This window comes from Centruroides sculpturatus, unplaced genomic scaffold (assembly GCF_000671375.1).
Source record: "Centruroides sculpturatus isolate CEXI.00-Female unplaced genomic scaffold, Cexi_2.0 scaffold795, whole genome shotgun sequence".
In the NCBI taxonomy this organism is placed as follows: domain Eukaryota; kingdom Metazoa; phylum Arthropoda; class Arachnida; order Scorpiones; family Buthidae; genus Centruroides; species Centruroides sculpturatus.
Genome location: NW_019385121.1, coordinates 307,536 through 320,840, shown reverse-complemented (window position 1 = coordinate 320,840; position 13,305 = coordinate 307,536). Strand labels below are relative to the sequence as shown.

The following is a 13,305-nucleotide window of genomic DNA, read 5'->3' as shown; positions in this document are numbered from 1 at the left end:
AATAAGTTTTTATCCTGGATTTTTATTTGAGAAAGAGAATCTTTTTCTATGAAAATGAACAAAACTTCATCATTTTTGACATAAAATTAAAAAAGACCATGCAATATATAATCACCAATATAGTTTACTAATAGAAATGTTTTTGATCAAAATTTAATCATCATCAGCTTATAAAATCAAATATAATACAATGATGATCAAACTTGATTTAATTAGTTTTAAAATATAAATATATAGTTAAAATTCACATATATTTACTTATATAAAATTTTCTTTCAATTTAGGATGTTTCAGTTGGAGATTTTGTTTGGGCAAAACTTGGTTCTCAAAGATGGTGGCCTGCTGTTGTTATTTGGGGTTCTGACTGTGGTCAACCACCTGCAGGACATAATGAATCTTGGGTATTTTGGTGTGGTGATCATAAAATATCTGAAGTAAGAGAAATTGAATGCTGTCATCATAGTTATACATTTCAATAGATTATTTATAAAATTGTTTTATAAAATGCATATAATAATTATTAAAAATATAAACAATTTATGTAATATGCTTATTTCTAAGTAGTATTTATAGGACTACCTCGATTATTGTGGTTGTTGTTGTCACGAAAAATACTGCAATAATTGAATCTGTGTAAAATTTTGCCAAAGATTGGATCATTGTCAAAGATCTTTTAAATCTAGTAATTAAATTTTATATATGAGGTGAAAAAGAAATAGAAATGTATTGAATGTGTTAAGTAAAAAAACGAATATTTATTTAGGAAAACAAGATTATTCTTTAATCTTTATTTAATATTAATACTTTGATAATTAAGAATTTATTAGTGTATCATTGCTAATGTTACACTGATCAATTCTTAATTATCAAAGTAATATATTTTGAGTCCAGTGAGTTTTGAAATTGTGTACGTTTGAAATAAGTAATCTAGAATAATGCAATTGAAAAATCATTATACATTATTTTAAAAATATTCAAAAATTAGTGAAGGCATACACTACAATCATTAAATATAGAACATGAAATTTAAATTGGGTGTTAAAACACAAAGAAAGATGTGAAAAATAAATTTAATTATTCATCAAGCACTTTCACTTGCATCAATGCAACCTTCATCAGGAATACTAAATGTTTCATTCTTAACTTTTCCAAACTATTTTCATTTTATCCATGCTAAATGTTATGTATTGAAACTATTTATTAGTATGGTGCATTCCATCATTTACATCTATAATGTATTAGTAGGGTCAAATTCATGCATGCAGAACACAATGGCATTTATTATTTAAATGGTAAAAGTTTGTTCATGTGTGACATTTAAAATACATGACTTACAATGAAACATTCACCTAATTTGAGAATCATTGTATTTATCTTAACANTACCTCTACCAATTCTACATTACCTAATTAAAATCTTCGGTCCGTACAAATATAGAAAGTGTTGACAAAGAAATTAGTCACCAGTTTGAGTGAACCAAAACAAGCAGTTTCTTTACACACCTTATTTTCAGAGAAATTGTTTTAATATACGTATTTTGAATCATAATAAGTGTAACATTGTTTTAATTTTATTTATCGTTAAGTGCCTGAAAAGTATGCGAAAATCCGGCTATTTTTGAAATATTTCCGAAGTTAAATTACAGTTAGGTAATCATTATTGTGTTTTCCGTGAATCTGCGTGTACCTCTTGAAGACATGACAAGTCATGGGTCTATATTTAGCAACTAGGAGTCTACTTGTTTTCACCCACAGCTGTGGAATCTCATGGCAGTTATTCTGATGGATACACAGAGATGCATGCCTCTTATAAAAACCGATTAGATTTAAAGTGGATAAAAAAAATAACAACTTAAAAAATTTAATCTTTAAAATTTTTCAAAAGAGTCTATAATTAAAATCTTATGTAGGAACCAATTGACTTTTTATACATTAATTTTTATCTTTAGCACATATTTATAAAGATTTTTAACTCGAAAAACTACATTTTTTACTTGGAAAAACTAATCAATTGCATCATCTCAACAATTCACTTAAAATTAATTGAAAATTCGAGTTAAAATAGTGATTAACTTCATTATACGTCTTGACACGGTTTACTAATTTATTAATCAAGTTTTAAAATACTTATTGTAAATTTCACGTTATAAACGAATAGTCTATAATCTTCGACTGAAAATTTTTCATATAGTTTTTAATACGTTTTTGTTTTTGTTTTTTTTTTTAAATACTAAGATCTGAATGCACTCATAAAATTAGATTTATTTGATTCATATAATAGATTTTATATTTAATATAAAAAGCTAATAATTAAATTATTACATTTATTTCTTAGATCACTTAACTTAAGCTTTCTAAATTTTAATTTATAGATAATTTTAAATGAGAGTAATTTAACTGATATATAGAACCTTTGTGTGTATTTACAGAAACATAAACGGTTTTAATAAATTAAATTGATCATAATGTAAAGGAATTGATATGCGCTTATACTTATATTGTTATTCAAAAATCCATTCTGGAAACAAGGCCATTTATTATATAAATTTTAAAGACAAAAGTTTTCATTGTATATTATCAATGCCCAGCAAGAAAGATATAGATCCAATGCATAAACATTTAAATCTTTATATTCTTATTTGATAATATTCTTTTTCAAATACAATAGCACTTATTTTCTGGCGCTATGTTTCTTTGGTATTTGATATCCTTATTACGTAATAGAAGGTTATCTATTCAAAAGATTTTGTTCATAAAAGTAGCTCTGAAATAATTAAAAATAACTATTAAAGCTTCTGTTGTAGCTAATAACTAGTTACGGCGCTGTTTAGATCGAAACAATAATCTACCAAACTCAATAATCAATAAAGAAACGATGCAGCTTTAATTGATATTAGGTAATTTATTTCATGGATCTTTTTTCTATTATTTAACTTTGTTAAAGGTTAAAATGTCAGATGAATATATTTATTATATGTTCATCACGGGATACGTTTTTGAAAAGTTTATAATTAATGTTTTAAATTTCGTAAAATTATAAATTACCAGAATTAGAATGAATTCTTCTTTAAAACAAACAAATATGATTAAAATTTTTAAATGGCGTGAATAAAAACAGCTAAAAGTTTTCAAATAGTAACATTTAAATTATTTTGTCCATATCTGTTCATATGATCAGTTAATTTCGGTCTGAATTATGCGTTTATTATTTCCTTGTTAGTTTTTTCATCGTATTTATCCTAGTAAAGATTCACTGTTATTGATATAAACATATCTGGATTTCGTTCCACTGAAATTGCAATATCAATTGTCATAAAATATAGCCTAACTTATTAATAAATAAATAAATGTTATACAGCTTTTCCAGTCTCGGCATTATGTAATTATTTAAGTTACTTAAAAGTATGTTTTATGATCCTTACTTCAGTCATAATATTTAAAAAATAGCATTAATCGTAAGAAATTCTTTAAAAGCCCCTTTTAATGTGACACGAACGACCAGAAACTGAGAAATAATTCAAATTTTCGCTATTCTTTTTTTATTCTAATTCTTTGAAAACAACAGGGTATCAATGATACCAAAGTCTTCACGAACAAGGTCACTATTTCGAAAGCTTTATGGCTCCGTCTTTCTAAACTCTGCATTTTGCAATCTCAAAACAAGTCATAAATTTTAATTTCTTTATATAGTTACACATATTTTAAATAACATTCATATGTAGACAAACAATATTATACAACTTGAATTTTAGAATTTGAAGTTGGTCAAAGATGATAATTTCTACTTATGAGTTTAACATTTATTTCAATCAAATTTTGTTCAAACACAGTTATAGGAGGTAATCAAATGAAAACAGAACACAAGAGGTGTTTGTTGATTCTGCAAGTCAGATAATGAGCAAGCAGTGCAATAAGCACTTCCAGTTCTTAGTGTTGCCTAGTCTGACTTGTAGCTTTACTAAATTCCTTGTTTGTTCTACTTTCATGTAATCAACTGATATTTGTTCATTACTGCAGTGTTCCGCAATCAGTGTGCTGTCACATGGTGAAAGGTGTGACGTGAACTTTTATATATTCTGTTAATTTCAAGTTTTATTTATATATTTTTATCACAGTTGTTGTGTTTCTTATGCTTGTATTTCATTCTTGCCGCAGCACTGATGAAATAAGATGATGATTGTTTATTCTTTATTACAAGCCACGCATTTTTATGTATTCTAAGAAANTGTTGTTTTGAAATATATTTTTTCTAAGAAGAAAAAGAATAAAAGAAATTCTAAGTTATATACAACCATGTCTTATTATCTAAATCTAATGTATTCCTGAAAACAATTCAAAATAGATTTTAAATTTGACATTATATAAATATTTTTGTAAAATGACATTAAACATTAAAACAATTCATAAAAACAGATTAAACAAGTATTTTCTTAATATTGTCCATATTGTTGTAATAGAAAAGGTTGGTGTCAAATGTATTAATAGTCTTAACTTTGAGTAAAAGTATTGAGTTAGGTTGTTGCCTTCTTGATTCCACTCATTTACACCATAAGCATAATATAATTATTTTTCTAAATTTTTGACAAGAGTGTTTCTAGTCTTCCTAGTTCTTGATCTTGCAACCAATTACATATTTCCAATCTAAAGCAGATCCTTTCAGCTTACTGATTGCCAGTGGCAATATTTGACTCTCTACTAGCTTTTTTTGGTTTTTAATAATTTCTATAAGTTTTATCCATTCTTCTGCACTTTTGGTTGTATAACTATTAAATTCTGATAATGATTGGGTCAGATCTGGTACAGTTTGTATTTCTATAATGGCATGGTTCATTTGCTACTGTTCATTTATTTTTGCTGCATCATTGATTCCATTAATTTATACATCAGGTGCATGATCATGTCCAATGTTGGATTTATCCAGACATCTTGATCATCACTAATCAGACAATTAGTTATTTGTTCTACTTTTTAACTTTAATCTTCTTTAAATTGATCATGAGTAATACGGTATCTATCCATATTACTCATGTTAGAAACTAACATGTCTTCATTCGTTTTAGTCTTGATTTTGATTTTCTCAATAGTCATATTTTTGATCCTAATTGCTTCTAACAAATGTTGCGGTTTATGTTTTGGGCCACTTTGTTTTTTTAATTGCATGTTTCTAGTTCTTGTTTAAATTGATTGTAAGTGCTCAAATGTCGTCTTCAGTAAATATCTTGTGATAGGCTTAAGATTAAATAGCAGGAAATAAATTTCTGAGATTGGCCTCTGAGGAAATAAATATCCTCAGAGGCCAATCTCTGGCTTTTCTTCATCTTGGCAGCTCCTTGGGGCTTAAAATGGTTATTAATATCTTATTTGACTGCAGTATTCACTCTGTAGGGCACGTTTTGGTGCTTTACAGAATTTCCAACATCTTGCTTGCTTAGCAAAGCTTACTTCTTCTTCTTCATGCCTTCTCATGTTAAACTTATGCTAATAACAAAAATAATAATCCCTCTAATATCTGTTATTTTTAATATGTTATTTCAAATTTAAATCAAAGATAATTTTAGCATATTATTTAACATAAATGATTTTTTATTCTGTTAGATATTTTTTATATTTAATTGGAATGTATTTTAAAAAATTTTTCTAATGATTAAGTGTTTTTTGTATTTTTAGGTACCCAGAAATATGCTTCTTGAATTTATTCCTCATTTTAATAGGAAATATAATGAATTTGCAGGAAATAAATTTGAAAGAGGTATCATTGAAGTTTTACAGGTATATGTTTTTCTTGTATTAAAATTACACTGGATGTAAATTTTATCATTTATTTCAATCAATAATAATAATAATTTTTTCTGTGAGATTAAAGAAATATTTCACACTTCATTAATATTCTGAACTATTAATAGTATGAAAAGTTTTTTGGTATTATTGATATATTTTCAGTAGCAGTTTGATTTTTACTTGATTACTTTCATACAAACAGTTCATCAGTAGAACATCAGTACAATTAATATTTGAGAAAATGAATTAATTTATTAAATAATTAAAACCTTTTCAAAACCAATTCATGCAACTTTTTCTTGCAGTGAAAACCTACTTTTGATCTGTATACTTATCATCTTTTTTAAAAATCCAACACGGGGGGACACTACATATCAGGAAATTTTAGCGAGGAACCTGGCCGCAAAATACAAGAGAAAAATTAATTGGATTTAAAAAAAACAGAGACCTGTTAGGGAGGATGTACCTATACTTATCATCACAAATAAATAAGAAGAAAAAAGTTCTTTTAAGTTTTCTAAAAAAATTTTTATTCATAGAAAAGCCAGTTGAATTCAGTTTGTTTGAAGCATTTCCTTAACACCTTTCAAAACATTTTATTAAATTATAGAACAGAACCCAGTATTTTTAAGTGTAAATAAAGTGATTGATGACAGAACAGGTAGAAATTGAGCAAATGCAATGAAACTTTTTAGGATAAATACTGAGATATCCTCTCATCCAGGAGGAGGTTAATAAATTCTTTCAGTTGAATAAACTTTATCTTGTATTTTCTCCCCAAAGATATCTTCATCCTTCACCTGCAGCAGGTTCATTTGCTGTCTGGTCAGGTATTCAAAGAGCATTCAAAATGAGAATTATTCTAATATATGAGCAAACACCAAATATATACCTACAGTTTTTAAGAATGCTAAGTTTGAATATTTGATCCATTTTCTGTGAAGTCTGATTGATTCTCTAATTTACAGTTGTTAATTTTTTTAAAAAATGAATTAGTTTTATGAATTTTATATCAGAAAAAGCATACAAGAAGGTTGTAACAATTTAGTGATTTTAAAATTATCAAATAAAAATAAGAATAGATAGGAGTAATGTTGTGCTGATAACGATATATTAAACCAAAATCAATGTACAAGGGCGGTTTTTTTAAGCTTTGATGGTCCATAAAACAAAGACAAGTGTAAATAACAAAATGAATTTATTATCAAAAGTTAGGTACAAACATGGTTACTTTTTGACATAATAACCATGAAGATTGAGGCATTTGTCATATCTGTGGAAGAACTTTTCCATTCCCTTGTCATAGAATGTTGCAAACCTTTTAACTCTTGCCTGCAGCCTTTCTAGAGCGCATGAGTGCGCCTTAATACAATGCGTATCGTTAATGTACTTTAACAGAAAGTCGTCGTAAGTGCTTCTTTTCATGACTACTAAGTCCTTCGACTTGTCGGCCCTTGTGAGTACGAGATTGTTACTTTTCAGCCATTCTCGACTTTTTTTGATATTTGCCCAAATTGGGTCACAATCCCTTTTACTATATTCTTGTTTGATTTTAAGCGCCACTTCCCATCTGAACATTTCTTTTTTGATCTCGCTGAGCCCCTCTATAGCTTGCTCTACTTCCGGCATGATCTTTTCTTGCGTGAGTTTAGGTGGTAGAATGTTGCTGCTAGTGAATTGAGATGGCCTTAGCAGTGTTGTTTTGAAGGTCATCATTAGTCTCAAACCTCTGCTCTCCTAGCCACGTTTTCAGTTCAGGAAAGAGATGGAAGTCTTCACACATTAGAAAGTTCTTTTTCTTGAACAGAAAAAGTGACTAGGAGGGCAGAGGTTTGAGACTAAGACAATCTCCAAAACAACATTAAGGCCCATCTCGAGTCATTGGCAGCAACACTATTCTATGACAAGGGGATGGAAAAGCTCATTCACAGATATGACAAATGCCTCAATCTTCACAGTGATTATGTCAAAAAGTAACCATGTTTGTACCTAACTTCTGGTAATTAATTCACTTTGTTATTTACACTTGTCTTTTTTTATGGACCATCAGAGCTTGAAAAGAAAACAGCCTACATATATTTACAATATTGATATTCTAGATTTTAGAATATCAATACTGAAACTAATATATGTTTACAGTATCAATATCGATATATTGAAGAAATCTGAATATCAAGCTCAATAATGATATCAAAATTTTGATTTAACACAGAGCTAATTAGGAGGAGCTGAAATATGGTAAATTTGGTCATGTATGTTAAAATCTTCACATAAAAATAATAAGGCAGAAAATAGCATTCACTTGTGTTACTTTTGTATATTTTTAGTCTGCAGTTACTATCTCATTAAAACATTGAAGAGAAAGTTAATTGAAGGTGATATGAATAAAGCATCAAAAAATACCAAAATATATTTTAATATTTCAAAGAAAAAGATATTGTCAAAAACAAAAGATGAGGGAAAATGCCACTAATATATTATTTTCCATTGATATTCTGTTTTCATTTCATTTTTTACATGCTACACAAAGAATTGCATTAGAAGATGTAAGGTACTCTGTATTTTATGATCCACAATAAAGCCTAAATTACATTATATAAGTTTACTAGCTATTTGTGAGTGTATAAATTCATGAAAGAGTTAACAAGTTGACACTTACATACACTGGTCTAGTGAGTTTGCTTACTCACTTTATTTCAATGCTACACTAAAAAGTAATAAAATATAATAATCTTTAAACTATATGATAATATGAAGAATTGTGAAGTCTAATTTTAATGTAATTTTAAGTTAAAAAATTGTGTCTTTTCTCAAATAGGCACATATGTAATTTGGAACAAAGGATTTAAATTCCTTAAAATAAATAAATATTGTTTATTAGATTTCTGGAAGAAAATTGTGATTATTTCCTCTCTCTTGACGTTCATTTCTCAAATTATAAGCAAAATAAAATTCTCACATTGAGCTACCCATATACATTATCTGTTGATTGTGGTACTTGCATAGCCAACAGATGATGTATAATGAATATATAGATATATATTCTGTATAATAATATATAGAATATTTGATTATATGGTGCATATTTCTTATTCAGAGAGTAAACTTGAGGATGAGTAGCAACTAAAGTATCTTGGTCTTTAACTTTACTTATTTAGATGAGTTATCAAGAGAGTTACTAGTCAAAGTAATTACATTGTGTGAGTTTGGTAGCAAGAGTAAATTGCTGGTTAGTGACTACTAAATTCACCCAATGTAACCAAAGATTAATATTTTTTTGTAAGAAATGATTAATAGCTTCCTTCTAATTTATTTTTAATAATATGTGCACAGTTTTCTCTGGAGTTTCTCCAATTCTGTTTTTGATATGTAAGTTTAAAAGTTAGGAGGGTCATCTTAAATTACCAATAAGAGCTGCACATGTTAAATACAGGCTAAAATTTGATCCTTGTCTGAAGTCAAAGCACCATATATACTGATATATATATAGTACTTTGACTTGCAAATTTTAAGATTTGACTCTGTTTTAGAACAATCAAATCAATTTGACTCAAAGATTTTGTAGTCAAGCACAAGCTCTATCTGTATGAATACTGTTACTGAAAATTATTTCGTTTATATATTTTTTTATATTATTGAAAAAGAAATTAATATAAATAAAATATTTTTTATTATTTATGATAACCATTTACACTCTTTTGGTTAATTGAATGCAAAAATTCTTTAAAATTGCCAATTGTAGTGTCTATATTCATGATTAAAATTTTTAAAACCTAACCTGTAAACTTAATCTAGAATTAAAAAATTCTTAAATTGAAATCTGATATATTCTGAAATAATTCTGAAGTTAATTCTCTGAAATTGTTAAATAAAATAGTTTTAAAAAATATGACTTATAAAATTTGTTTGAATTATCATTTATACTTATGTTTAATGTTTTGCTTAGACAATTATTGCTATCTTTTAATATTTTGTTTTTATTAAAATAATAAAAATTTTATTATTAATTGCAGGAATTAGCAAATAGAGTTAATATAAATGGAACAATTACAAAGGATCCAGGATCTTTGCTGAAATGGGCTAAAGATGGTTTTCCCAATAAATGTAAAAAAGCAAATCCATTTTCACCAAGTGTTGGTATGTAGAATTAATTTATTCAGAAATTTTATCCATTTAGTTTAGTTATTATAGCTTAATTATTGATAATTTAATTAAATTTTGTGTGAATATATATGAACTAAAATATTTTCACTTTCAAATAAAACTTTTATATAATTTTAATATATTCTAACTTTTCTGAATTTTATTTTTTCTTAATTAATCACTAATCATCTTATGACTGCTAAGAAATATTTATTTAAAGATGCATAAACACTTTTAGCTTAATTTATAGACCATCTTCAGGTGAGATTGTTTAGAATAATTATCAAACATTCCAAATAGAACATCATCAAGATGGAACATAAGTTCTAAGGTTTAAATACGCAGCTATAAGTTTATACCAGGGCTGTGGAGTCGGAGTCGTGGAGTTTTGGTGTTTTAGCCAGAGTCGGAGTTGTCAAAAAATCTTCCTTACTCCGACTCCTTTTTACTTAACTAGTAATGTATGTAAAATGGAAAAGTATTGGAATCATGCCAAATTTGACCCTCCAAGTTTCTTTTGCAAATCGACACGTTTGGAGACCTCCTGAAATCCTCAAAAAAAAATAAAAGGAAAAAAATTCGCGCGAGTGTGTGTGTTGGCATCTAATTTGTTTAATTTCTTTATTTTCTGTTCTGAGATATTAAACAATATTACAGAATGGGTAAAGTTTAAGAAACGAAATGTGGCACTGTAGCTTGCTTATAAAGGGGCATTAATACTATTAAATTTTGGTTCTTAATTAAAGGTCGACAGGGTGAAGACATAAAAGTGGTCATGTGTCATATCTCTTAATGAATATTTTATTCGTTATTAGTGTTCAAAATTAAAAAAATAATAATAATAAAATAAAACTTGTCTCTACCCTCAAAGTAAGCTTTTTTGCCATTTTATAGTAGTACAGTAAACCCGTTAAGATGTTCTTGCCTAAGATGTTAGAATGTATATGGGGACACGATTTAGTTCAACCACTTTGATGCTTAATAACTAACTCCTGTGTTAAACCATCTGACTCCGATTCTGACCACTCTGACCACAGAAATTATTAGGCTTCAAACAGGGTGAACAAAATCGTGCCCCACATACACAGTCTAAAATCCACACATATAGAAAAAAACCTCAAATCTTTTGTATATCTCGAAATTTCAAGATGTCCCGAGTCCAAAAATGTAAAAATTTGGGAGGGGTCGTTTTTTCACCGAGCGCTACACTTTCCATCTGTTATATATAACAGCCGGATAAGTAAAAATTATCGAATACATATTTATATATTACTTAGAGGAGTCTTATAGCTTTAGAATGAAAAGTTTCTACGTTCTATCTTTATTAGAACTTTATTTATTGAACCTTTTATTCTGAGGTCACGTGATGACATCAGAATTTCCGGGTCTCTTTTGATAACATGGCCACCCCTAGTCGGAGTCGGATGGTAAGGAAAAGTCGGAGTTGGAGTCGGTAGATTTTTACACGACTCCACAGCCCTGGTTTATACAACTATTAATAAAAATACAGTATAATGTAATTACATAATTTTTTTTTNCTAGTCGGAGTCGGATGGTAAGGAAAAGTCGGAGTTGGAGTCGGTAGATTTTTACATGACTCCACAGCCCTGGTTTATACAACTATTAATAAAAATACAGTATAATGTAATTACATAATTTTTTTTTTGTTTTGTGAATCTATCAATCTATTTAGAATTAAAAATTAAAAGATAGATTTTACTAATCATCAGTGTTGTAGCTACAAATTTTGATGACCACAAGGTGCTCCTACATGTTTGCACCTAAAATAGCTACTCATTTTCCCCCTAGTTTCATCACTGCTCTTCATGGATATAACAATCAATGTTTATAATGAGGAAATCTTGTCAGTCTCCTAGTGCTTGTTATAACAGAGTTTGATTGTATCTAAATACAACCATGAAACATAATTTCTAAATCAAAAATAAATAAATAAATAAATAAAATATAATATAATAAACTAAATATACTGTAGTCCATAAGGTTGGAAGGAAACTAGGAGTTTCCATATAGAAACTTTTTTATATGATGAATTTCCATGCTAATGGTAATCTTTCTGCATCTCTGTCATTAATGCATTGATTTACCAATTTGATTTTATATATTTCAATTTTTTTCACTGCTTGTTCTTTTGGAGAGTGTAATGTTCTAATTATATCTACTTCATCCCATTTTACTACAGAGCCTTTTGCTTGCAATGTCATGGATAGTACTGTATTGCAAATTCTTTTGTTAACACTATATTTATGTTAAAGTTGAATCCCTAGGTTTTTTCTGATAACTCCAATATAGTCCTTTTTTATTCCTAATGCAGGTTTTTATAAGGTATGTGGAATATGCCTGCTCTTCCTCCTGTAACTTTTAAATGTTAGAATGTTTCATTTTGATGATTTATTAGAGAGGTTGAGGCGCACGTTTTAAACGTGTAAACGTGTACGTGTGACGTTCGGCGCCACTTTCCCGTAAGCCTAAAAGTTTGACAATGGTGTTTGGAATGTCGAGCGTGATTTCACCGACTATCCAAACACCATTGTCAAACTTTTAGGCTTACGGGAAAGCGGCGCCGAACGTCACACGTACACGTTTACACGTTTAAAACGTGCGCCTCAACCTCTCTAATAAGTTAGTAGCATTACATAATTCTATTAATAGTATCATATCATACGTTTTTGAGGGGAATAACATTTTGGTGTGCCGTGTTGAGTCATGGGTGTGCCACAAGTAGAAAAAGTTTGCAGAACACTGCATTACTGGATAATAATATTGTGAAAATTGTATTTAGTATTGTTGAATTGCATATACTTATATGTGGTATACTGTATAATGAATATTGCATTTGCACACTTCCAGGAAAAGATGGATTCCCTTTTTTCAAAATTAAAATGCACCAAAGAATAAATGTATTTATGTGTTTTTAATATTGCTCTAAAATGTTATAATTATACTATAACCTCAGTTCAGTAAATTCAATTTAGTACCTAAAAATTTTTTTGATATTGTTTGGATCTCTATAAAATAGCCTAAAGCTAGGCAGTTAATTTGCTACCTTGTAGTAATATTAGTAATTTGAAATTTGCTACCTTGTAGTTAATACAGTCGACCCCCCTATAAGATAGAGATACGTTCCATTCTCTAGGAATCCGCTTTCTTACGAATCCTTCCAATCACAACCCGACACGTATCAAGTTTACGGACTACGGCTGTTTGAAAGATTTTCTTCCATAAAATTAATCGATTCTAGACTAATCCGACTCAACATTTCCAAAATACGTATATATTTTTTGGGAATAATCCGTATAAACTACGCTATAAACAAAAAATTGTAGGATTACTTACCGAGTGTCACCATTCGACATTGCCATTGCTC

The 13,305-nt window shown here is 28.4% G+C and overlaps 1 protein-coding gene across 1 annotated transcript in view; it reads left to right on the top strand.

Moving 5' to 3' along the window:
* Window positions 1–13,305, top strand: part of LOC111635051 (DNA (cytosine-5)-methyltransferase 3A-like) — a 151,585-nt gene that overhangs the window by 10,897 nt on the left and 127,383 nt on the right. The window contains exons 2-4 of the mRNA XM_023379901.1: window positions 285–434; window positions 5,667–5,768; window positions 9,791–9,914. Coding sequence (XP_023235669.1) covers window positions 285–434; window positions 5,667–5,768; window positions 9,791–9,914 — 376 coding nt within the window. The remainder of the gene's footprint in view (window positions 1–284; window positions 435–5,666; window positions 5,769–9,790; window positions 9,915–13,305) is intronic.